The sequence below is a fragment of the Moschus berezovskii genome, chromosome 1 (assembly GCF_049115385.1).
Source record: "Moschus berezovskii isolate FMDL1 chromosome 1, NW_MosBer_1.0, whole genome shotgun sequence".
Taxonomy (NCBI): domain Eukaryota; kingdom Metazoa; phylum Chordata; class Mammalia; order Artiodactyla; family Moschidae; genus Moschus; species Moschus berezovskii.
In genome coordinates this window covers 17,463,669-17,491,116 of record NC_142460.1, presented here as the reverse complement: position 1 = coordinate 17,491,116, position 27,448 = coordinate 17,463,669, and the positions used below count along the sequence as shown (strand labels likewise).

General features: G+C 42.2%; 1 protein-coding gene and 1 long non-coding RNA gene across 5 annotated transcripts in view; one reads left to right on the top strand and one right to left on the bottom strand.

Moving 5' to 3' along the window:
* The window catches only part of LOC129556324 (uncharacterized), a 40,610-nt gene extending 23,744 nt beyond the window's left edge, over positions 1-16,866 (bottom strand). For both annotated transcript variants that reach the window (XR_016037242.1, XR_016037243.1), the window contains exons 1-6: positions 16,419-16,866; positions 8,778-16,040; positions 4,363-7,141; positions 4,149-4,197; positions 3,433-3,622; positions 2,416-2,566 (exon numbers count right to left, since the gene is read on the bottom strand). This is a non-coding gene — a long non-coding RNA (uncharacterized LOC129556324). The remainder of the gene's footprint in view (positions 1-2,415; positions 2,567-3,432; positions 3,623-4,148; positions 4,198-4,362; positions 7,142-8,777; positions 16,041-16,418) is intronic.
* Positions 16,867-16,939: 73 nt separating this feature from the next.
* Positions 16,940-27,448, top strand: part of LOC129556327 (ninein-like protein) — a 73,156-nt gene continuing 62,647 nt past the window's right edge. The window contains exons 1-2 of one of the 3 annotated variants that reach the window (XR_016037230.1): positions 16,940-17,339; positions 19,770-20,007. Coding sequence is in view for 1 of the 3 variants with exons in the window: in XM_088835521.1 (XP_088691647.1) it covers positions 19,811-20,007 (197 nt within the window). In the remaining 2 variants the exon portion in view is untranslated. Of the gene's footprint in view, positions 17,340-19,769; positions 20,008-27,448 lie in introns of those variants that run through there. The other 2 variants (XM_088835521.1, XM_088835525.1) reach the window with 2 other exon arrangements.

Here is a 27,448-nt window from a genome sequence, read left to right as displayed (position 1 = left end):
ATGACCAACCTAGACAGCATATTAAAAATCAGAGACATTACACTGTCCTTCTAGTCAAGACTATGGTTTTTCCAGTAGTCATATATGGATGTGAGAGATGGACTATAAGAAAGCTAAGCGCAGATGATGCTTTGGAACTGCAGTGTTGGAGAAGACTCCTGAGAGTCCCTTGGACTGCAAGGAGATCCAACCAGTCCATCCTAAAGGAAATCAGTCCTGAATATTCATTGGAAGGACTGATGCTGAAGCTGAAACTCCAACACTTTGGCCACCTGACACGAAGAGCTGACTCATTGGAAAAGACCCTAATGCTTGGTAAGATTGAGGGTGGGAGGTGAAGGGGATGACAGAGGATGAGATGGTTGGATGGCGTCATCGACTCGACAGACCTGGGTCTGGGCAGACACCGGGAGTTGGTGATGGCCAGGGAGGCCTGGCGTGCTGCGGTTCATGGGGTTGCTAAGAGTCAGACATGACTGAGTGACTGAACCGAACTGAATTGACGTTGGGAAAGATTGAGGGTAGGAGAAGAAAGGGACGACACAGGATGAGATGGTTGGACAGCATCACCAACTCAATGGATATGAGTTTGAGTAAACTCCAAATGTTGGTGCCAGACAGCGAGGCCTGGTGTGCCGCAGTCCATGGGGTCATAAAGAGTCGGACACGACTGAGTGACTGAACTGAACTGAAGTGATTGAATTGAAAATCACAATTATGAGCAAATTGTTTGCAAAAATGTTCTAAGTAAATCATAAATAGCAGATGGAAGAGTAAATCAAGAAGTGTTTTGGTAAAGCTCACCACTTGAGACCCTAATTATGAGTGAATGAAAAGTAGATGCCTTTAAACAGTTGACAGGCCATAAGAATAAATGATTCAAGGCTGAAATATTTCCCAAATTAAATTGACATGAAGAAAAATAAAATTATCCCAAGAAATATGACAAATACCTGCAATAAACATCACCACTTGCTTCTTAGCTTTAAAAAAAATACATCTGATACCTAACCTATACAGCTACCCCAAGAAAGAGCCTTCAGTTCAGTTCAATTCAGTTCAGTCGCTTAGTCGTGTCTGACTCTTTGCGACCCCATGTCTGTACATATCTAAACGGATTAAATTTTGTAAAAAATTTTTTTCTTGAGAATATACTACCGTTCTAACATTGTAATAGTCCACTATAAGAATTATACCTATTGATAGTTGCACTAAGCACTTCTACAAACATCAATTAACTCATTAGCTATAATGAGTCCGGAAAGGAAGAAGTTAGAAATATAAGCGAGCTACAGGCTTTTCACCAGGTCTTCGGACTCTAATAGTCCTCTTGCATCAAACCACACTCACTTCTCTAGAACAAACATATCAATCCAAAATTAGCCTCCACCTTCACTCACCGTGCAGACACTCATGGGAGATGGGTAAAATTTAGAGAGCGCTTCCTAGACAAGCATGAGATTATTTGCTGCTGCCATAACTTTCAATACTTTTTCATAATGTTTACAATAGTAAGATAGGGCGAAAGACAACAAAAACACTTACTACTTGTCACTAAATACATGTTATGTCGCATCCATCACTGTTTCCAAAAGTCCCTTGCACTGAAATAGGACATGACAGAGAGCACAGTGCTGCTTTTCTCACGAGAACGGCATCCACAGCACAGCCTCTGAACCACCCAGGCGCTCCCTCCTCACCATCAGCGGGACTTACAAAACACCCCAATGATCCATCAAGGAAGGAAATCACTGCCAAAAACTAAGTATCTATTGCTAGGAGCAAGAGGCGTGGTTTTCCTTGGCGGGGAGCAGAGGAGGCGGGACTTGTATAAGTTTATTCTGAAGAAGTTACTTTTTAGTGTTCAAAAATGCTTTTACAACTGATCTTGCAGTTTTTACAAATTGGAAAACTGTAAATGATGTGCAAAGGTCATTGACAGGGCATCAGTTAAAGAAATGACAGTGGAGCCAAGAACGGACCTGGGTTAGACACTGAAGGTGAGGACGTGCACGGAGTGATGCACACGCTCACTGCAAAGCAGAGGGACTTGGGTGTATAGCGCAGTCGATGGGGGGGTGGGGTGGAGCACACACCGTCTTCCTGGCCTAAAGTGCAATTGGAGGAGGGTGCGGGCCGATATAGTTGCAAGAATTTTGAGATCAATTCCTACGGAAAATATTAAAGGCCTCTCCTTGGATGAGCTCATCGTATGTCCCTACCTGACGGCTGAAGACAAATCGATCGGAATTACAACTGTTACTTTATCCGGCACATGGAAAATGTCATCCCTCCTCAAAATACAGATGTATGGGCTTTCACAAGCCTCTATACTTTCTATGGTACATACTCTTCGTTTATAACATATATACATACACAGATACATACACACACATACATGACTACAGAAAATACCTCAGAGTTCATTTCCTTATTAGCCATTTCTTTCTGCTTCTGTTTGGCAAGCTGATTGGCCAGGATTCCCTCCTGTAATATTCTTGCATTCCGTTCTCCAGAAAGCTGCTTCTCAGTGTCATATGTCGCTCTTCCAAAACATGGAGGGACACTATATGAAGTTTTTGGGTAGATACCATTAAAAGAAAAAGAGAAAACAGTTAAAAGCTTAGAATATACAATGAAATAAAACTGAATAAAGGAAGTAGCCTTTTAAAGCACAGGGATCTTTATCCCATGTGATTAACTCGGATCTTAATTAAATGTCAGATAAATTTATCAGAGCAAAACCATGCAGATATAGTACTGTGAAAGGAAATTTCTTTACAAAGCATTTAACTAGTCCCTTCACAGTCTCAAGGCAAGTAGCCTCTTTTAACATTAAAAAAGCTAAAATTAATACATGGATTGGAATTAAGAAGATTACTTTGTCTAAGGGATCAAAAGTGCCAATCATTATGTTAATAATTAAGCTCAAGTTACATCCATTCCTCGGAGAAGACAATAGCAACCCACTCCAGTACTCCTGCCTGGAAAATCCCATGGGCGGAGGAGCCTGGTAGGCTGCAGTCCATAGGGTCGCTAAGAGTCAGACACGACTGAGCGACTTCACTTTCACTTTTCACTTTCATGCATTGGAGAAGAAAATGGCAACCCACTCCAGTGTTCTTGCCTGGAGAATCCCAGGGACGGCGGAGCCTGGTGGGCTGGGGTTGCACAGAGTCGGACACGACTGAAGCAACTTAGCTTCAGCAGCACATCCATTCCTCCACTCAGAAAACACATACAGAGCATCTACTGGAAGCCAAGAATGGCAAGAAACTAATCACTTAACCTCTGAATGTCACAGTTCATACCTAGGTTGAGATAACATTTTGTTTGAAATCTAAATAATACATATTAAATAAAAGGGATATTATAAATAATATAGATGAAATGGTGTTAGAAATTTGAAAGTTTCACCAACGATTACTCTACCTGATTCAGATCATTTCTCCGTCTTCAGTTCCATCTAGTGCTCTGAGAGTGAGTTCAAGTTGCTGTTTCATTTCAACTTCTTTACTATATTGGTCTTCCTTTCTTCCTAACTGCTCCCTAATATTATCATATAACATATCAGCATTGCTTCTATTCTCTTCTTCTTGCTTGAAGGTCAGTCTGCAAAATTCTTAAAAAAACATGAGACTATTCGCTGCTGCAGTAACTTTCATTCCCTCTTTGTAATGTTTAAAATAGTAAAATGGGTGGAAATACAATGAAGAACACTTAAGAATGATCACTGTTTTCATGCAGAGGGTTAAGAATAAAACAGCATAAATTTTTGTTTTCTGTCTTGAGAAAAATGGCTACTTCATACTTCTGTGGGTGGGAATGAAAAGCAATCTAAACTGTCTTAAGAATAGTTTAGAAATATGGATCAAAGACCGTTTCCAAACGTTCTCATACTTTAACAAATAATACACTATAACTAAAGAAAATGAATTCAAAATCATTAGAAACGTAGAAATGAATCTGTAGAAAAGATGTTCCTTGTAGTATTAAACATAAGACAGAAAAGTGAAAAACAACCGAAAGTCAATCTGTTGAATCATGAATGAGGTTTCCCTTATGGTGGACTTCTGTATGATCACGAAAATGAGGATTTGGAAAAATATACATTAAGTCATGAGAAGCATTCACTGTTAAGAACTTACATTATTTCCATGCGTTTCACACTCCACAATACTAACAACGTGTTCTCCCCTGTAAAATCCCAGAGGGTAAGTTAAAAATTATAACACAGCTACGTCTCTGCAGTATCAAAGTAAGTAACAGTTCAAATGTATCATTAAAACTAGGAATGTGCAGTACCTCCAGCTGCCAAGCCCTCGTTGCCACTCCACTTTCTGATCCCTAACTGTGACTCACCTCTTTTCTTTGCGACGGTTCTTTCTGAAGCTCGCCAACCTTATTCTCCAGTTTTTTAATTTCTCCTCTGAGTAGTTCACAGTGGCTTTTTTAAAGTTCCATTTATCTTTCACACCAAAGAATTGCATCCCGAATTTTCCACAAGCTAACATAATCTGCAACAAGAAGAAAACACACAGAAATAGAAACCCACTGATGTGAGCAATCTCTGAGCATAAACGATGCGCCTTTCATGGTCACGCCTCCATACACTGAACAAACACTGAGTGTCGACCTCGTGGAAGACAGTATTGGAAGCTCTCCAGATAAAACTGACGACCCTGGCTCTTGTTTGGCTTGCAATCTAGTAGAAGAGAAAGAGAAATAAAATAATCACAAACATGTACATATAATCATTATAAATTCAGGTACAGCAAGGTCGATCAGAGACTCAACGGATACACTCTCTGTCACTGTCTTTCAACACAAAACATATTTCCAAGATGCACAGCACCGTAATATATCCGTAGCTCTAGAGCAGTGCTAGACAAGGTGAGCATGTGTTACTACACTATACACAAACAGGCTCCGTACTGATATTCACACCACGGTCCTACCTTTACACCTCAAGCCAAGTGGTTCCACTTGCAACGTGGAATTCTTAGAGTAAAGACATCACCATCCTGGGAAGCACTTTCAGATGACTGAGTGAAGTCATTCAGGTAGCTCACGGCATTAACCTGTGCTTTGACCTACACATAAATAATCCTGTTTCCCAGTGTCCTTAACCTATTTATAAAATATACTAACTACAAAGGTGGTAAATAGCTGGTCATTAAACGAAAAACAGACACTTATTAACTAACTACAAAGGTGATAAATAGCTGGTCATTAAACGAAAAACAGATACTTCTTAAAAGGACAGACTTTTATCAAAAGGATAATTTGATCAAGAGTGTTTCTAAATTAAGTTCTCAAAGTGTATGTCTCTACAACAAATGAAGATTTTCTGCTTTGCCACTATTCCTTTTACAAAATATTTTTTCCTAGGAGAATATTTTTTATAATTAACTTTTGTATTATACCGTGTTCTTCTCATTAGATGTTTTCTTATGCAGCCCTAAAATGACAAATGATTCTTTTCCGGCTAATATTAAATACTTAAAAATACCAACAATATCTAAACTTTGCCTTTTTACATGAAACCTTTGCACTGGGAAGTAATTTTTTACTGAAGAATTAAATAATAAATAAGAGTAGCATTAATGGACAAAGAAAATATATGAAAAATATTCATAAAGCATTTAATTTAGGTCAAAGGAAAAGGAAAAAACATAACGTTACCTGTGTTATTTGATAGGAAGCAGTATACCAGGGTTTTTGGCTATTGCCATTTTCAATAAGAACTACCTTTTATGGCAATAAAACCTATCTAGGAGGTATTCCTTCATTCTTTATAAGAAGGAAATCCATTTTTAAGAAAACCATAGTAACCATGATATTAGCCTTCTGAGGACTTCCTAGGCAACTGCGATGCATTATTATAAGCACTTGACATGTCTTAAGGCATTTTTAATCCTCACAGTAATTCTCGGAGATAGGCAATGCATTAGGCCCTCTACTTAGGGAGAAATGGAGCCCGGAAAGGCTGAGGATCTTGCCCACGCCCACACAGCAGGTCACCAACAGACCCAGAATTCAAACCCAGGCAATCTGGCCTCAACACTGCGTTGCCAAAACATACTGAGAAAGTAAGATTTAAATAAGTCTTTCTAAGCAATATGATAACAGATGAATCTATATTATTATTCCATGTCTACCAATAACTATAAATAATAACTTCTGAATCTTAACATATTTCTAAAAAAATCAAACATCTTTCCATGGAAGCAATATTGGATATCTACTCGCAATAAGGACTCGCTTTTTGTAAAGAAATTCATCAAAAGGCATTCATGGAACCATCCTGCTGTTTCTCCATGCATCTGACATGCACTTATCGAGCAGACAACATGTGTTAACGACACTCTGAGTGTGGGAAGGATGGTTTTAGTAATTTAGAACTGTATGATTCAAAAATAATAATTAATGAAAGATTGTCAATAGTTTTTTCTACTGAATATAAGCAAAAATTTCCCCTTTTTCCAGGAGTCTACAAACAACATGAAGTTAATATGCTGTGATGTTTCAGAGTACCTTACAAAACCGTAGCTACTCACGATGATACGATCATCCAGAATCATCAAGGAATGATTCAATCCTATTCAGTGTAGCCTAAGTATTTGTATATTCATGATTCTATAATTTTTAAAAATCTATGTATGATAGAATTAATTGAAGTAATCATCTGCATATTCAATTACATAAGAATATTACACTTCAGAACCAATGAACAAGTCCTTACCATAAAACTATACATGAACAGAAGTATTATGTACAATTAATTACTGTAATAGTTTACAGATAATGTCATACAATCAATAAGCTTTCTAATATTGGAAATGGAAACAAGATTCAGCTCAATAAAAACATCTTCTGCTGGCTCATTCCCAACAGCATATATACACTAAAAGCTCCCCTCTGAATATAAAACAAGAAACTCCTTTGAACTCCCCATTCCTCTTCAGTTACCATCCAGTTCTCCATTGCCTGTCCCAGGAAATAGCGCCTGTGGAGCTGTTTACGTGTATTCGCTCCAGTTCCGCTTCCAAGGGGACTAGTCGCTGAAATGACTTCTGGCCAAAGGCACTCGTCCTCACCTTACCCTTTCGCAGTTAAGTCAAAAATAACTTGTCTTACCCTAAAATAGGAGAAAAACATGAACTCAAAACTCAATTTTGTCCCTGCATGTTTGAATTAATTCATGTATATTAAATCTACCAAAAGTGAATTAGGAGATGATTTTTAATGCTATAAAGGCTGGTTCCCCTTAAAAATATTTCCCCTCACTATATCTTGAACAGGGAGTCCCTACAGCACATTTCAAAGCTTTTTTTTTTCTTTTTTAAGGACAAATATCTGGAGAACAGACAAACTTTATATTACTAGGAGCCAAAATCTATTAACACCAATCAGAAAGAGGAACCAATTCGTAAATTAATGCAAATTATATATATTATGATAATGTTACACATCGAGACATATTACCTGCTGACATTCAGTTATGTGTGTGCTCAGTCCTGTCTGTGACTCTTTGCATCCCCTAGGACTGTAGTCTGCCCGGATCCTCTGTCCATGGGGCCTCTCCAGGCAAGAACATGGAGTGGGTTGCCACAACCTCCTTCAGGGGATCTTCCCAACCCAGGGATTGAACCCAGGTCTCCCAACAATACTGGACTGGGTATCCTATCCTTTTCACCAAGGGGACTTCCTGACCCAGGAATGGAACCAGGGTCTCCTGCCTTGAAGGTGGGTTCTTTACCAGCTGAGCTGCCTGGGAAGCCCCTACATTCAGTTAGATTAAATCCTAACAGCCACAAGTGAGAGTGGATAAAGCATTTTTAATAATATTCACTGATTTCCCACCTGGAAAGGAAATAAGTTATAAAGTTATTATTTGTACCCTAACAACAAAGGTCCAGTCTGGAAGGTTCAGTTCTTTTAATAGGCAGTTGGGATGATTCTATGACCTACTCTGTCGCTGAATGTTCATCCCTAAGTCCATCCTAAAGGAGCTCAGTCCTGAGTGTTCATTGGAAGGACTGATGTTGGAGCTGAAACTCCAATACTTTGGCCACCTGATGCGAAGAGCTGACCCATTTGAAAAGACCCTGATGCTGGGAAAGACTGAAGGCGGGAGAAGAAGGGGATGACAGAGGATGACACGGTTGGATGGCATCACTGACTCAATGGACATGAGTTTGGGTAAACTCCGAAAATTGGTGCCACACAGGGAGGCCTGGCGTGCTGCAGTTCACGGGGTAACAAAGAGTCGGACACGGCTGAGCGACTGAACTGTACTGAAGTCAACTATGCCGAGATATCAGACAGAATGAATCTTTAGTCTTGGCATCAGTGACTGGCAGTTTCAACAGAAAACCATGATCAGTGACAATGATTTCTCTTTATACGTATCTAGGTCAGGGACCATCATTGTTCTATTGTTCATAAATTCAACTCTTTAATCCTATATGATTCAGAATTTGATCTCACCTTCTTCATCATGTAAAGAAATTACAAAAATGGAAGAAGTAAACAACAGTAAGGAGAGTTTTTTGCTTCAATTCCAAAGACAAGCTATAAATTATAATGGATTCTAACAATATTTTAAGTTTTCTCATTGATGTGGTATAAAAACTTAAGTGATCTGTTGATTCTAAAAGGCTACTTTTGAAAGGTAATTTTATTTGTTATGAACTCTGCTGCACACTGTATTATGTTGTTAAAGAATAGAAAGCAGTATTAAACCAGAAATTTAAATTTACATTTTTACATACCTGTGAATGGTTCTTTTCATCTCCATCACATTTTTCTTGTTCTTCCTCTCATGTCATTTCTAAGTCTAGTTCTGCTAAAAAATCTGTAAGTTTTGTTAAAATTACTTAGAATGTTTAGATAAAAGACAGAATATTTAAAACACAGATTTAAAACATTGTATTAAATGACAGCTGATATCAATCTTAATCTTCAGCTGAATATTTACTTCTTTAAGAAATACTTCCAATGATCTAAAACTTCAAGAAACCTTTTGGGAAATACCAGAATTCATCAGGTTACAGGCACACAAACATCTCAAGGATTCATTTACAAATTCATCCAAAAAGCAGTGAAAAAAATAATCAGAAACCAAACAAAATTTCAAAACACAGGAGAGACATACAAAGCCACAATATCTTCTCTTCTCTAATTCATAACAGGACCTTTTATAACAACATGCCAAGCTTCAACTGCAACATTATTCATGGTTTACAAAATTCCTGTTACTTATTTTCCTGTTCTCAATTTCTTAAATTGAAATGCTTCTTTCCAAAACAAACTACTTTTAACCTTTTAAGTCTCAGCCTGCTTTGTAAAGTTGTCCTTGATGACAGCTGTCTTTCCCCAGATAAACAGGTATCTCTTTCCTTGTAGCTACCTGAAGACTTTATAATTTTTCAGGTGTATCTTCATCACCTGAATCTAAATTATTTCTTCACATGTCTACCTTCTTGACAGAGGAAAAGCTCTTAAAAAATCACCCTGGTATACATAAGTCTTCAGTTCTTTTATTCAATAATTATTTTTGGGGTTCCTGCTCAGTACAAGACACTGGAGTTTAAACAAAAATGTAGATAAATGTGTCAGGGATGGTTTTTCTAGAGATACTGTCTGAGCGCAGACTTAGGCAGTTCAAGGGAACAGAGGGAAGGTGAGGGAGAGCACGGAAGGCTGCAGCAAGACGGGGAGAGAGGCACACACACGAGAGGGGAAATATTTGTCCAGAGTACAGGGACAGGTGAGGAGGGCATCAGCAGTAGTTCAGGATTCCAGAGCAAAGGACAGAAAGGATGAGAGGTGGAGAGTCAGGCAGAAGTCAGATTATGAAAGCATCATGCATCAATTTTCGATGTCTAGATATTAATGTGATTTGATGAGTAGTACATGGTCACATGTGCTTTTGAGACAGGTGACTTGAAACACTACAAGAGATGGAATTTGAAGGGCATACAAATAAATGGAGGGAGAAAAATATGAAAGCATTAATAATGAAAAAAAGGGGGGGATGCCGGCCTGAACCGTGGGAGTGTTTCCAGAAATATTTAGAATATAAAACTTTCTGGGTCGAGTACAGAATAAATCTTTATGAAATCAATACATTTACAAATCCTGGGACCCTGAAGGAGTAGACTCTGCCGGTTCCTCTATTAAAGGTATCGACTGAGAAGAGAAATGATCTGCATGACTGTCTGAAGTTGATTCTATTTATTTGGTGGTTTTCCTATGTCACATCTTCCAGGGTCGAAAGGATTCGTGTAGGTGATTTAGTTGAATTTCTGCTTCTTGGACCTACCAAGCTCATTGAGAAACGAGAGCAAACAAGTCACTTGTAGAGATGTGAAAAAAAAAAACCACACACAAAAAAAACCACTTTGAGTTTATAGCTTGTAGTCACTATTCTAGGAGATAACGGAGAATCTTTTGTAAATGCAAAGGTAACTTCTACAGGTGAGGAAAGAAAAGAAAAAAAACAATAGGAGTGAAAAAAGAAACAGCATATGATTTCTTACTATAGCCCTGATCGTATGACTGATTGAAGGCACTAACTTAATTGGTTACTCAATAGACTGGGCATCCCAGTAGAATAAGAATCACTTTTCCATATACTGCTTTTAAATGATACAGCACTCCTTAAAACCAACATTCCTTCTAAACTATTAATTCATTACAAAAAATAAAACAAGTTGATATATTAGACCGATACAACTGAGGAGGTACTATGTAGCAAATTTCCTATGACTCCCATTATCACTGGGAAAGCCAATTCTAAAATATATAAAGTCAGAGAAAACACAAGAAATATTTTAGCATCTGGCTTCAAAGGGGCTCTTGCAGTCATACTGAATATAATTTATAATGAATACTTAAGAATTCAGAGCTATGGAAAAATATAGCTAGGAAGCTACATTCTGAGAAGGCAATCTCTAGATGTCTACCTGGGTCTCCCAACTCGAAGCAAAATCCTAAATATACTCCTGCGACCCACTCTCAGGTGTGCTACAGGCTAGCCTAAGGGAATTTACTTTCTCTGAAGTCTCCTTGTCATGTATCGTCTTACTATGCTCAGAGGAAGAATACACACACCTTTCTGAGAAATACTGTTTGCCTGTAGGTGGCATAAAAGGAGTCAACACATGGTAGATTTTGCCACAACATCTAATTTTGGAAATGTCAGTGCCCAGGTGGCCCAGGGCTGAGTGCTCTGGGCTTCTCTACCTTGTTTGCTTTCTCTGTTTTCTGGCAGCTGAGACTTACACAGCTGATGGAGCGTGTGATCGCTGCCAGAAACACCACTCCAATATTCACCTTTTCTTTACCTACTAAGGTTGTCAGGGCAGTGTGTAATTTCCTCAGTTCTGTCTTGTCACAGCAAAAATTTGAAGCAACGGACATTAAAGCCCTTGGCGCATCACAGCTTTCAGACAGTGTTACAGCTCCGAGTTACAGCTCAGTTGTATTTGGAAAATACATCCTGGAGGTTTGGACCTGCTGACCCAAAAGACCCAAAGAGAAGAGAGAGAGACAGAGACAGAGCGCACACGCATGGGAGCGCACACCCCCGGCCCTTTGGCTCCTCTTTTTGTATGTTTTTTTCCTCCCCCTGGGCTTGCCTCATGTAAACTGAGCTAGCCAGGAGTGCTGTTTCTTCTATCTGAGGTCCTCACTCTGGTCCTCGGACCTTCCTTTGTTCTATCTTTGTGGGCTCTGCCCTTCCTTGTCTTTTAGCCACTGCCATTCTGGACTCCCTTTCCCTATTCTAACTACCAGTGACTATGCCAAAGCCTTTGACTGTGTTTCACAATAAACTGTGGAAAATTCTGAAAGAGATGGGAATACCAGACCACCTGACCTGCCTCTCGAGAGACCTGTATGCAGTTCAGGAAGCAACAGTTAGGACTGGACATGGAACAACAGACTGGTTCCAAATAGGAAAAGGAGGACTTCAAGGTTGTATAATGTCACCCTGCTTATTTAACCTCTATGCAGCGTACATCATGAGGAACGCTGAGGTGGAAGAAGCACAAGTTGGAATCAAGATTGCCGGGAGAAATATCAATAACCTCAGATATGCAGATGACACCACCTTTATGGCAGAAAGTGAAGGGGAACTAAAAAGCCTCTTGATGAAAGTGAAAGAGGAAAGTGAAAAAGTTGGCTTAAAGCTAAACATTCAGAAAACTAAGATCATGGCATCTGGTCCCATCACTTCATGGGAAATAGATGGGGAAACAGTGTCAGACTTTATTTTTGGGGCTCCAAAATCACTGCAGATGCTGATTGCAGCCATGAAATTAAAAGACGCTTACTCCTTGGAAGGAAAGTTCTGACCAATCTAGACAGCGTATTAAAAAGCAGAGACATTACTTTGCCAAGCAAGGTCCGTCTAGCCAAGGCTATGGTTTTTCCAGTGGCCATGTATGGGTGTGAGAGTTGGATTGTGAAGAAAGCTGATCGCCTAAGAATTGATGCTTTTGAACTGTGGTGCTGCAGAAGACTCTTAAGAGTCCCTTGGACTGCAAGGAGATCCACCCAGTCCATTCTAAAGGAGATCAGTCCTGGGTGTTCATTGGAAGGACTGATGCTAAAGCTGAAACTCCAATACTTTGGCCACCTCATGCAAAGAGCTGACTCACTGGAAAAGACTCTGATGTTGGGAGGGATTGGGGGCAGGAGAAGGGGACGACAGAGAATGAGATGGCTGGATGGCATCACCGACTCAATGGACATGAGTTTGAGTGAACTCCGGGAGTTGGTGACAGACAGGGAGGCCTGGCGTGCTGTGATTCACGGGGTCGCAAAGAGTTTGACACGCCTGAGCGACTGAACTGAACTGAATAAGGTCATCTGTCCCAATTCGTAGATGCCGACTGAGTTTTGGTCACTGATCGTGAAATCAACAGACACTGATCATCAACTTGCAAATGCCTGGCTCTTTGACAAGTCAACTACTGAGGCTCAAACTAGGAGAACCTCAACCTGAAAAATCTGAATACAAAGTCTCCATTTATTAGAATGTGAGTAAGAATACAACCCTGACTACCTCCTACAAACTCTTATTTCAGAGAATCACTTCCACATCCTCCTCTCCCCTCAAACTCACTACTCCTTCACAGCTTACTGTGTCTTACATGTCACTGCCATTCATGAAGAGACGCTAACTAGTGTGTCTCATCATTTCTACTTTTTCCTCTTCTAGTATTACTTACATCGATTCACTCAATCTGTTCCCTATTCTGTATTCCCTAAGATCTTTATGAATAATTTAATTGCCACAGAAATATTAGATAATAAAACTCTTGCATGTTTCAAAATCAGTGTAGTATTTATTGAAAATAACAATTCTAGCATTTAGGGGATGAACCCGATTAATCTGTTGTGTTTCAAAACTTAGTTTGGTTTCCTACATCATGCTAATGCTTCAAATGATCTCTGTGAAACAACTGTCAAAAAATCAGCTATCTTAAAAAAAGAAAAAAAAGTCAATGCCTTCCATATTCAAATTAATCTAGTTCGAATAACAAACACCAGTACAAAACACACCTTTGATGCCTGAGAGTTGCTTGGAGTGGCTGGGGTTTCCCCTACTTCTAGCACCACAACCCTTCTCCCCCACCCCCAGGATTCTCTGGAGCAACAAGGATCTTCTCTCTTTTCAGTGTAAATACACTGAAGCCATCGAAAAGGAATTCTCTCAAGTGTCCTCATCAACTCCAAATCACCTCCCTAAGGACTTCCTTTCCTCCCTTCCTCCTCTCACCAGATTCTCTCCTCTCCAAAGGGTAATCTCAGGATCTGTGGTCTGAATTCTTCCCCGTTTACATTCTCTCTGTGGATCATCTCTCCTCTTATTTCTACCTCTTTGCTTAGCAATGGTATCTTACACCTGAAATTGCCACTTCAACTCCTTGCTTCCCTCTGGCTATAAACACGCTCAGAAAGAAACACAAAATAAGGCTTTTCCTTGATCCTGTTCTGTCCTGCACTATCCAATGCTCTTCTTCTAGACTTCTCTAAACACAAGGCTACACCCTTGCTACTCAGAGAGCTTGTTAGAAACACTGAATCTCAGACCTCCTGCTCAGCACTTCCCTCAAGCCCAGCACTTCCCTCAAGGCCCGAGGCAACTAATTCAAAGGTGAGAAACTCTGGTCTACACGGAGTCTGCTTCTACATAACTTCAACTTCATTTATTCTTCTAAAATCTTAGCCTCAACTTACCCTCCGGAGAAGGCAATGGCAACCCACTCCAGTACTCTCGCCTCAGAAATCCCTTGGACGGAGAAGCCTGGTGGGCTGCCGTCTGTGGGGTCGCAGAGTCAGACACGACTGACGCGACTTAGCAGCAGCAGCAGGAACTTACTTTTACTCTACCCTCAATTGGGAGACACACCCTCCAAACTGAAACTGCATTAGAAGTTGGAAACCCTCCAGTGGACACTGTATCAGGCTGTAGGTTCCTTGATCTCCCCATCATGGCCCCTGCTCTCTCCATCTTTCCAGTTCTCGTTGTGGTCTACGGGACACCATCCTATAAAGCAGCAGCATCTCATATGACATCAATCTGCACACATTTACAGCTGAGTACCTATGCCCATGATCCTGCACAGAGGCTAACACACAGCTCTGCGTGTCCAGGGACCTCAATCCTGAATGCCTTCTAACAGCCAGGAAAACAAGAAGATGGGAAAAACTCTGCTGTTCTTCTCGGACAAGCTCACTTCAAATTCATCACCCATGTCAAATACTCTCCCTTCTTCTAAAGACCTATCTTATTTCTTGCCACCTTCCCCCACAGACCCGTGCTTCCTGTTCCTTCGTTTCCTCCCTGTACCCTATGCCTCTCTCATCCTTCATTCCCTCTTTCCTCTTATTTCTCAACCTTCCTGAGGTTGTAGAGTATCTTGAATCAGAACTAATCATTTTTTTCTTTCGGCCATGGATCACACTGACCAGGGATCGAAACTGCACCCCCTGCATCGGAGAGTGTTAACCGCACAGAGTCTTAACCATCGGACCAGACCTCCAATGAAATCCAGGAAGTCATAATTTAGCTGCTCAAATGGCATTCTCAATTTAATCTGTGGCTGACACCTGATAAGATACACTATTTCCCCCCTCTACTTTTTCCTCACTATGCATCCGACAGGTGATTTGCTTTGGCTATTAGACTAGGTCTGCAGTCCCATTTTAATTCAACGTTCTGTCAAATGACTTTTCAATCAAATCCAGTTCTTACCTTCTATTTGTCCATGTCTTTTTTTCCTCTTTGACCAGCAGCTCCAGATAAATGATCCACATACTTCTGTGTAAAGTTCTCAGAGATACTCTCTTCAAATTAATACGAACTTGCATGAAGATTTCCTAAACCCTTTCTAAGAAAATATCCTACTTTTAAAAACTCCCCACGTTTAACCCAGGTAAGACAGGTTTTGCCAAGATCCCACAGCTGCTAAGTGTCAGAACCAGGATGCTGACTTCAGGCCCTGTGGTGGATCACCAGGCAGCAGCCGCCTGTAACGAAGAGAGCAGGCCCTTCCTATCTCCTTCCATTGGTGCCACCTTCAAACAGGGCACCCTTACTTTCTGTTACTTCAAGTATGGCTACCATAAAGGTACTCTGCACATCCAAAATGCTTTGTACTATCAGCGTCAAAGTGAAAGTCGCTCAGTCTTGTCCAACCCTTTGCCCCCCCATGCACTAGATAGTCCATGGAACTCTCCAGCCCAGAATACTGAAGTGGGTAGCCTTTCCCTTCTCCAGGGGATCTTCCTGACCCAGGAATCGAACCAGGGTCTCCGGCATTGCACGCAGAGTCTGTACCAACTGAGCGATCAGTGAAAACCTTGTTAGAACATCACTAAAGCAAACTGCTGTTGTCATAAGCCCACATATTTACCGCTACCTGCCATGCTCTTGCGTCTCTTGAAATGTTCCTTGCAGATCAACTTGACGAGCCCAACGCAGTAATACTTTAAAGTTTCAAGAATTATCTTTTCAAGACCTAAGTCGTAAAAAAAAGAAAAAAAAAAAAACCCACAATTCAGCCTGTTTCTCTCTGAGCCTCTCTAGCAGTTTTACACACGCACGTGTACCAAAGAAACATACATTTGGTTGGGAAACTGGGACTGACACACACTACACAGTATTGTGTATGAAATAGATAACTAATGAGGACCTACTGCACAGCACAGGGAACTCAACATTCTGTAACAGCCCACATGGAAAAAATGCTTTTAAAAAGAGCGGGTATACATATACACACAGCTGATTCACTCTGCTGCACACCTGACACTCACACACCACGGTAAATCAACTGCAATCCAATAAAAACGGAGGGAGAATGGAAGGAAGAGATACAAACATTTGGCTATAGACTCACCTGGAATAATGCAGCAATGTTGAGATAAATGTCCCTTCAGAACCCAAAATGGAGAGTAGGAAAATCAGGATATTGTCAATACCTGCAAAATCAATTAGGAGCCCGGTGGTGGCGAGAGGCACGCACTGTCCAAGCCCACCGCTGGCGCCTCGCGGGTTTCTCCAGGCGCCCCGCCGGCCGCACGCGGAGGGGACCCAGCTTCCATCGCCAGCTGCTGCCCCTCAGGGGCAGCGTTTCCAACCAACAGGCCCCGTTTCCGGCTCACACGGTCCCGGCTCAGCGGCTCACACTTCCCGCTCACACGATTCCCTCACGCGCTCCCCACCGGCCCGGCTCGCCGCTCACACGCCGCCCAGGCACCAGGGCGCCGGGGCGCGACCCCGCTCTCAGGACCCCCGACGCCGACGCCGGGCCGCGCTCCCCGGAAGCACGCCCCCCGACGCCGGGTCACGCCCCCCGACGCCGGGTCGCGCTCCCCGGACGCACGCCCCACGCCCAGGCGCCCACCTGGCTCGCCGCCCACACAAGCCCCACCCCCAGGCGCCGGCCTGAGCTCGCGCTCAAACGGCCCCTGCTCGCCGCCCGGCCTCGCAGGGGCCCGGCCTAAGCTCTCCGCCCCGCGCGGCCGAGGGAAGGCTGCCTGAAGCGGGGCGCTGTGAGGGCGGGGGCGGGCGGCGCCTCCCGGGGCCGCTGCTCTGGGGCTGCACAGCCGCGAGCGGGACGGCGGGTGTGCCTGTGGATCCCCCTCCGTGGCTGCCGGCAGGTCGGTTTCGGCGGCTTCCCGCGCCGGGGGTCGCCGCCACTTCCTCAGCGCCGCCCGCCGCCCCGCGTCCTCGAAGCCTCTGCGCGCGCGGGCTGCGCGGTGAGCGACTCGCCCCGGTGACGCGCGGAGAGACCGGGAGACGGGCGGCTGGAGCTCAGGTGCGTGTTACTCCGGGGAGGTGGGGACGGGGTCGCCCGGGCATGAGGGCCGCGGTGAGTGTAGCCCCACCGGGGAGCCGGTCATGCAAACACCGTCCTGTCCCCGCCGGAGAAGGGCGGGCATCAAGGGGGCTCTGGCGCGGGAAGCTCGCTCTTCACTCACAAGGCATTTCAGAGGCGCCAGGGGATTGCTCTGTGTTTAGATAGCTGTGGCAGCGCTGGTGGCTCATCTGCCTGCAATGGCGAGACCTGGGTTCAATCCCTGGGTTGGAAAGATCCCCTGGAGAAGGGAAAGGCTACCCACTCCAGTGTGCTGGCATGGACTGTCGCGACGAGTCAGCCTGAGCGACATTCACTGCAGCAATTAAGGGGCTTCCCCACTAATTAAGGGGCTTCCCTCATAGCTCAGTCGGTAAAGAATCTGCCTGCAGTGCAGGAGACCGGGAATCCATTCTTGGGTTTGAAGATCCTCTGGAGAAGGATATGGCAACCCACTCCAGATTGCTCCCTGGAGACTCCCATGGACAGAGGAGCCTGGCAGTCTACAGTCCATGGGATTGCAAGAGTCAGACACGATTTAGGGACTAAACCACCACTCAGCCCTTTGGGGAATGGATGGGATAGAAGAAAGACTGGTTCTGAGTGGGTTATAATAGACAGCAGGAGAGATGGATGCGGTCCACAGCCCGGTCGGGGGTCGCTGAACACCGCGTCCTGAGGCGACAGGACTTGTAGGTAGAAGGACAGGAGGGGAGAGGAGCAGAGGGGAGGGGAGGGGACCGTGTCTCTGGAGGCTTCTCTCAGGAGCAGAGTAAACGTCTGGCAGTCAGCAGGAAGAGCCTTTGGGTAAGGTGAGTTTTGTTTTGAACCTTCAAGAGCACTTAGTCTGACTCTTGGGACATTTTAACAGATGGGGACGCTGAGGCACTGGAATTAGGGATCAAGTTAAAGGGCTTGTCTGAACTTACAGCTGTAACTTGAACAGTTTGTTCTGTTCCAGTCTGTTATTCTTGCAACTTCAGGTAGTTACCTTATCTGAAAAGTTATGAGACCACAGTTCAGTCACTCAGTCGTGTCTGACTTTTTGCGACCCGGTGAATCACAGCTCGCAAGGCCTCCCTGTCCATCACCAACTCCCAGCGTTCACTCAAACTCATGTCCATCGAGTCGGTGATGCCATGCAGCCATCTCATTCTCTGTCGTCCCCTTCTCCTGCCCCCAATCCCTTCAGCATCAGGGTCTTTTCCAGTGAGTTAACTCTTCGAATGAGGTGGCCGAAGTATTGGACCCAGGACTGATCTCCTTTAGAATGGACTGGTTGGATCTCCTTGCCGTCCAAGGGACTTTCAAGAGTCTTCTCCAGCACCACAGTTCAAAAGCATCATTTCTTTGGCGATCAGCTTTCTTCACAGTCCAACTCTCACATACATATATGTCCACTGGGAAAACCATAGCCTTGACTAGACGGACCTTGGTTGGCAAAGTAATGTCTCTGCTTTTTAATATGCTATCTAGGTTGGTCAGAACTTTCCTTCCAAGGAGTAAGCGTCTTTTAATTTCATGGCTGCAATCAGCATCTGCAGTGATTTTGGAGCCCCCCAAAATAAAGTCTGACACTGTTTCCACTGTTTCCCCAACTATTTCCCATGAAGTGATGGGACCAGATACCATGATCTTAGTTGTCTGAATGTTGAGCTTCAAGCCAACTTTTTCACTCTCCTCTTTCACTTTCCCCAAGAGGGTTTTTAGTTCCTCTTCACTTTCTGTCATAAGGGTGGTGTCATCTGCATATCTGAGGTTATTGATCTTTCTCCAGGCAATCTTGATTCCAGCTTGTGCTTCTTCCAGCCCAGCGTTCCTCATGATGTACTCTGCATAGAAGTTAAATAAGCAGGGTTACAATATACAACCTTGACGTCCTTTTCCTATTTGGAACCAGTCTGTTGTTCTGTGTCCAGTTCTAACTGTTGCTTCCTGTCCTGCATACAGGTTTCTCAAGAGGCTGGTTTGGTGGTCTGGTATTCCCATCTCTTTCAGAATATTCCACAGTTTCTTGTGATCCACGCAGTCAAAGCCTTTGGCATAGTCAATAAAGCAGGAATAGATGTTTTTCTGGAACTCTCTTGCTTTTTCCATGATCCAGCGAATGTTGGCAATTTGATCTCTGGTTCCTCTGCCTTTTTTAAAAGCAGTTTGAACATCTGGAAGTTCACGGTTCTTGTATTGCTGAAGCCTGGCTTGGAGAATTTTGAGCATGACTTTACTAGCGTGTGAGATGAGTACAATTGTGCGGTAGTTAGAGCATTCTTTGGCATCGCCTTTCTTTGGGATTGGAATGAAGACTGACCTTTTTCAGTCCTGTGGCCACTGCTGAGTTTTCCAAATTTGCTGGCATATTGAGTGCAGCACTTTCACAGCATCATCTTTTAGGATCCGAGTGCGCAGACGCGACGCCGGTGCCGGGCGCGCAGATGCGGCGGCTGGGTGATGGACCACGCGCAGAAGCGTGGCCGAGAGGAGCTACCCCAAGTCCAAGGCCATGGGTGTCGCCGAGAGGAGCTACCCCACGTCCAAGTGGTAGTGGCTGCGCGGACGCAGGAGGGCCAAGAAGAGCTACTCCACGTTCAAGATCAGGAGGGGCGGCCGAGAGGAGATACCCCTCTTCCAGGTATGAGACCACAGTGGTCTTCAAATTTCAAAGCTGCGGTCACCATCCGCAATGATTTAGGAGCCCACGAAAATAAATTCTGCCGCTGTTTCCATTTTTTCCCCATCTATTTGCCATGAAGCGATGGGACCGGATACCATGATGTTAGTTTTTGAATGGTGAGTTTCAAGCCAGATGTTTCAGAGGGGTGGAGCCTTCCCAGTATGGCCCCACTAGGGTGGAAAGACTAGGCCACACGGGAAGAAAGGAGCCCAAAGATGCAGACCCTGCTTACAGGTGCTGGCTTTTCAGACTGTGAGTCCAGCTGTCTGTCACTGAGACTTGAAGTGTTGTTTTCCCACTTTGGGAAGCGGCAGGGTTCGGGGGGGTGTTTTTGGTCATTTAATGGACCGGAACTTGGTGGTCTGGAGTTGACAGATGGGAAAGGAGAGAGAAAGAGGCTGACATTCCTTGGTTTACGCAGAAAGCCAATAACGTCCCTGGCACGTGGCTTGCTCTGTTCACGAAGGCCTCAGGCACCGTCTCGATGGGGAGAAGGCACAGAGCGCCTTCTCGAGAGGGTCTTAGAAGCCCGGGCAGGGACGTGAACACAGAGAGCCTCTTCGCTCCAGGAATTAGCCTGAAAAAGAGAGGGAGAAAGAGAGAAAAAGCAAGACACGGGGACCAAAGCCCTGATGGAGCAAAGGTGTTTTAATCAACATGGTGTAGGCATATATACTGTAGTTACTCTCAGCAAAGATAAAGACTAAAATTCCAGACTTAGAAAACATAGGCAATCCATGTTGAAGAGAGAGAGTTGTAAATAATCACTTTTACCATATGGTTCATAAAAACGAAGAGGGTACTTATTACCATATATAAAAACTAACAAAGGAAATGCCTGGATTCCTCAGCCCCTGGGAGAGGCTTGCCTCTCCTCTTAATTCCTGAATATTCAGGAATTAATAAGGAACAGAGAATTCCTGAGAGATCCAAAACAGCACACAGGAAACCTCCTTTTAGATGTTTCCTGACAATTCCCCCTGTTTTATTGGTAAAAATAAAAAAGGTCTTGACCAAATGAGTTTGGTTAGTATTAACGAACCTTATAGAAAGGTGATATAATTATCAACAAATATAGTTATCAAGACAGTCACCAAAGTTACAGTTCCAGACCCGACAATACTTTGAAAACACCCTCGTGGGTTTAGCCCGGATAATTTGTTCAGCTAAAGTTTTCAAATTAGTAGAAGAGAGCAGACGTTTAGAAAAAGTTTTAAAGATTTCCTTTTGCAGTAATTGTACCTTCAGTGAGGCATTATCATGTATATTTTGTAAATGAAATTTGATTTGTTCCCAGTATTAGGCACTATGATTGAATTGAACAGGAGCAACACAAAATTGAATAGCTTAAAGAAATAGAGGAGTTAAGACAACTATATAGTTTGCAATTAATACAAGTTACAGAGCTTAAAGTCTTATTAAATTGTAAATTTCCGATGGCTATAACAAAAGGGAGTGGGACACAGGCCTATAAAAAATATGACTGATTATAGCGAAAGAAATAGTTACTATGACCATGACAGATCTCTGTGAAATGTCCGGTCCAAGTTCCAAATTTTTCTGGTGCTCGCAGCACGTTTCCAAATGTTCCATTATTCAGGCCCACTCTGTTTATGGAGGACGGTCCTAGGATGAGCTGGGGGCAGTTCACATTCAAGCCACCCAAGAAGTCCTTTTTCATGGTAATGTTCCATTGTAGTGTCAGTGATCTATATCACACACAGTGTTGCTAACATCATCTGAGCAGTCAGATAACCACATACCATGGGGTCCCCAATCAATAGTCGTATGATTAGCCACAAACATTAATTTTCTTGATTTGGTTTGACATTTGTCCCAACAGGAGTATATGTAAAGTTTTTATACGTAAACATAATGTTCTTTGTTCTTTCCCTACAGTCTCAGTAGTATGAGCATGGTTCACAGACAAAGAAAGGGCAGTAACTAGCCTAAGCAACGTCCAAAAATCCTTTCTGGGAGGCAGGCCTAAAGCCCAAGTTTGTTGGCTGACATTTATGCTCAATTCTGCTGGGCCCATGCACAAGGGAAGGACATCATAGCCTAAAGAAATGTAATTAGTTTTCTTTGCTCCCCAGGGTGTGAGGGGCCTTTAATGTTCTAGGGAGAAGGCATATGTATAGAGTCATTAGTTGAAAGGCTTGGTCCTCTCTCTGTTATTTCAACTACCTGTAATAGAGGGGGGTTGGGTATGTTAGCCCAGTAAGTCTGATTAGTCAGAGGAGATGCTTGGCGGCTGGGCATTGCTGGGAAAATGGATTCAGGACTCCGAGGTTTTCCCTGTTTGTTGAAAAATCAGATTTTCATCTCTATTAGTAAGGGTTTTATTTGTCCCCAAGTGGGGAGATGATAAGGGTGATGCCGCCGAGGGCAGTGCTTCCTGGAGATCTTTAGAGCTGCCATGACCCATATTGGAATTTCTTCTTCCTGGGGTTCTTCTTGTTTAATCTCCATTTTGAATGCCGGGGCTCCCTTAGGTCGAATCTTCCGAGGAGGTTAAAAAATTTAAAACAAATAAAGCTGCATTAACAATAGTTATAGATTTAGAAAATATCTTATGTTGGAATCTAGTAAAAGTCTGCTTTAGGTAAGGAAGACAGTAGTGTTCCTGTGTATTCCCCCCTTTTTCATTTTTTTTTCTTTGTAACTAGTGTGTGGTGTGTTTGACTATGCCTTGTGCCTGTGGATTATAAGGAATACCTGTAATATGTTTAAATTAAAAAAGATTGTAAAAATTGTTTAAAGTGTCTAAAATATAGGCAAGTGTTTAAAATATAGGCAAGGCCATTGTCTGTTTTTATAGAACTAGGAGTTCCCATTACTGTAAAAAAGGCTAATAAGTGAGTTATAAAGTGTTGTGTAGCCTCACCGTGAAGAGGTGTGGCCCAAGTAAAAGCATTAGGTTGCAAACTGCGAGGATGGGAGTAAGAAATTGTTTTTGTAATTTATTTTGCATCAAATAGAGTTCCTCTCGTGCCTTTTGAGAAAGTGAATGAGGGCTATTTAAATCAGGATCTCCTTTTAAAGTATTAAATAGGTTATTCAGTTGATAATTATCAATGCCTGCTGCTGCTGCTGCTAACTCACTTCAGTCATGTCCGACTCTGTGTGACCCCATAGACTCCTAAAGAAGGTCTAATCTCTGGGGGTTGGTGATGGACAGGGAGGCCTGACATGCTGTGATTCATGGGGTCACAAAGAGTCAGACTCGACTGAGCAACTGAACTGAACTGAAGAGTTTCTGAAAATCATTTAAGGTTGATAATTTATCAGAAAACAAAGATCATGGCATCTGGTCCCATCACTTCATGGGAAATAGATGGGAAAACAATGGAAACAGTGTCAGACTTTGTTTTTTTGGGCTCCAAAATCACTGCAGATGCTGATTGCAGCCATGAAATCAAAAGACGCTTGCTCCTTGGAAGGAAAGTTATGACCAACCTTGATAGTATATTAAAAAGCAGAGACATTACTTTGCCGACCAAGGTCCGTCTAGTCAAGGCAGTGGTTTTTCCCGTGGTCATGTATGGATGTGAGAGTTGGACTGTGAAGAAAGCTGATCGCCGAAGAATCGATGCTTTTGAACTGTGGTGTTGGAGAAGACTCTTGAGAGTCCCTTATACTGCAAGGAGATCCAACCAGTCCATTCTAAAGGAGATCAATCCTGGATGTTCATTGGAGGGACTGATGCTAAAGCTGAAACTCCAATACTTTGGCCACCTCATGAGACGAGTTGACTCACTGGAAAAGACTCTGATGCTTGGAAAGGTTGGGGGCGGGAGGAGAAGGGGACGACGGAGAATAGATGGCTGGATGGCATCACCGACTCTGTGGACGTGAGTTTGAGTGAACTCCGGGAGTTGGTGATGGACAGGGAGGCCTGGCGTGCTGTGATTCATGGGGTCGCGGAGAGTCGGACACGACTGAGCGACTGAACTGAACTGAACTGAACTGAATTTATCAGTATGGATCTGAGTTAGCTGGTTGTCCATTATTAATGCGTTGTCTATTAACAACAAACCCCATGTAAGGTGTAGAGGTTTGAATTTTTTCAGGGGCAGTAATTAATCCAGAGTTTTTTAAGCACAGTTGAGCTATATCAAACACATGTTGAGTTTTTAAGATAGATGGAGCTGAAAACAATATATGTTTACAAGAAAGTTAGTAAATTGCTTTCTCACAGGCTCAAGGGCTTTGGCTAAGTAGTATTGACACATGGTGGGAGAGTTTATCATCCCTTGTTGCAGTACAGTCTATTGGTACTGTTTATGAGGTCCAATATGATTAGGATAAGGGAGAGAGAAAGCGAATTTCTCTCGGTCTAAAGGGTGTAAAGGTATATTTTAAAAGCAATCTTGTAAGTCAATAATAATAATATGCCAATTTTGAGGAATAGTGGTAGGTGATGGGATTTCTGATTGTAATGCACCCATAGGTTTCATAGATGTATTAACTTTTCTAAGGTCTGTTAGGAGACGTCATTTGTTAGATTTCTTTTTTATAACAAAAATAGGAGAGTTCCAAGGAGAACAAGATTCTTCAATATGTTTTAATTCTAGTTGTGTATCTATAAGTTTCTTAGCCTCTTTTATTTGTCATAAACCGTTTTTTTATATTTTTGTAATCATCATTTTATTTACCATATCTTATATCTTTTTATTAAAAGCATGCATCTTACTTTTCTTAGCAGCTATGAAGTGTCTCGTATATTGGCATTTTATAGATTGGTGAATATATTTATTATATCATAATATATATTTATTATATATATAAGTATGTATTTATATATAATACGTTATATATTTATTAATAGTTTAAAATCCCTTTAGTTTTTCGGTAAGAAAAACTTGTAAGAGGAAGTTAATGTTTAGTAATTAATGTTTTAAAATCTTTTTTGGAAATGACCTAGCTATTTCATAAACTTTTATTATTTAGTTTAGTACCACTCTAGAAATTTAAGTTATCCAAATCCTAAGAGTTTTTTTTTATATTATAATAATAGATTATTCTATTAAAATATAACTATTAGAGTTCTATTAAGAATATAATTTTTTAAATAGTTTATCTAAAAGTTTTCATCTCATCTATATATTTATATATATAGAGAGAGTTAACTTTTGGTGACAAATTTAATTTACCTTAAACCTAGGTATAAAAGTATTATATAATGTTGATGACTTAAGACATGTCTTAATTGGATTAGCAAACAGTTACGTTTAAATTATATGTATATGTAAATAAACATATTTAATATTGAATACTTCTTAGTTCATGTGAATATGAATTTAAATAGAGCTGATTAACTTCATATTATCTAAAAACAAAGTTGATAAAAGGCAGCACTGCCAGATGTTGAGGGTTTCAGGGAAAAGATGGAATTTGCCCCTGGTTTTTGTTGAAGGGGACCTGGGGGGGGTCCCCGCTTGGAGTTACCCGGAATAAGTTTTTCTTCAGTGTCAAATTATGCTAACAATCTTCGGCCCAATGCATTCCTCTACAGCAGCGAGGGCAGATTTTGGGAGGTTTTTTCTTTTTCCTTATTTAAAAAAATTTTTTTTTAATTAGCTTTCTTAGGGCAGCCTCTTTTTAAATGGTTCTTACTTCCACATGTAAAGCATCTTTCATTTCCCTATCTAAAGGCAGCAGCCATTGTTTCAGCTGGCATTTGCATCTTTTGAGTTCCTAATCCTAGATTGCAACAAGCCTTTAAATAATCAGTAGTAGTCCCTGTCTCACGAATTGGAGCTATAGCTTTTTTACATTCGTGATTTGCGGTTTCATAAGCAAGTAATTTCTCTAGTTGCCTTTTGACTCAAAATAGCAGTTTCTAGCTAGAAAATCTAGCTAAAAAATCAGCATACGTTTCATTAAGGCCCTGAACTTTAAATAAGTGCTGAGTAAAGTAGAAAAGTGATGGGGCTTTCCAGCCCTATTACCCATGTCTTAGTACTTTCTGGCCTCAATAGGCCTCCAGGGGTCCTCTGTCCGAATCTGCCTACGTGTACCAAGCTTCTGTTCTGGGCACCACTTGTAGGTCCTTTAGTGGACCGGAACGTGGTGGTCCGGAGTCGAGCATGAGCAAGTAAAGGAGAGAGAAAGAGGCTGATATTCCTTGGTTTACGCAGAAAGCCAATAAAGTCCCTTCTCACGAGGGCCTCAGTCGCCCGCTCGATGGGGTGAAGGCACAGAGCGCCTTCTCCAGAGGGTCTTAGAAGCCTGAGCACGGAAGTGAACACAAAGAGCCTCTACACTCCAGGAATTAGCCTGAAGAAGAGAGAGGGAGAGAGAGAAAGAGAGAGATAAAGCAAGACACGGGGACCAAAGTTCTGATGGAGCAAAGGTGTTTTAATCAACATGGCGTGCGCATACATACTGTAGTTACTCTCAGCAAAGATAAAGATTAAAATTCCAGACTTACGTGTTCATGTAAGTCTATGTTTATAGGCGATCCATATTAGAGAGAGTTGTAAATAATCACTTTTACCGTATGGTTCATGAAAAGGAAGAGGGTGCTTATCACCGTATAGAAAAACTAACGAAGGACATGTCTGGATTCCTCAGCCCCCGAGAGACGCTTGCCTCTCCTCTTAATTCCGGAATTAATAAGGAACAGAGAATTTGTGACAGATCCAAAACAGCACACAGGAAACCTCCTGTTAGATGTTTCCTGACAGGGAATCAGGGGTGAACTTAGAAGTGTAAAATCACTGGCTTTTCTGAGTCTTAGAGGGTGTCAGTGTATCTTTTCTTGGAGTCCTGGCTACCTTTGGGGGCTGGCCACTGGGACAGCTGAGCTGGGTTAGACTAAGAATTGGTCTTGATCTGATCGACCCCTCACACCCTGGACCCACACATGCTTTCGAGAATCATTCCTCCCTGGCACACGGTAGCTGGGTTAGAGCAGGGCCTCTGCATTTTTCATTCCAGAATCCCTCATGGTTAGGTGCTGTGTTTGGCAAATTGGAATGATGCAGATTGTATCTGCAGAACTGATAATTTAGGAAAATTACCTTGAGTTCCCAGGGGCTTACATCTGGAGGTGGGAGCACAAAATGATACAATTCCCAGTGTGAATTTAAAAATTTAAGTCTCGGTTGTATCTTTACAAGTTTATTTCATTTTTGTCTTTTGTATGCCTACTGATCTCCTTATCGTGAGAGAGTTTCAGCTATCCCTTCAAATAATATTTTTGATAAAGGAATATTTAAGTGAATTCTAGTAAATCAGACTTTTCCATGATATCTTTTTAACCAGTTGATGAAAGAGTAGGTAGAAGTCATGCTTTCATGTTTCATTAGAAATCATTTCTTGCATCCAGTCAGCATTAAATAGTGTAATTTTGTAGTTATACCCGTACTGTTAATGCATTTATTTTGCCTCT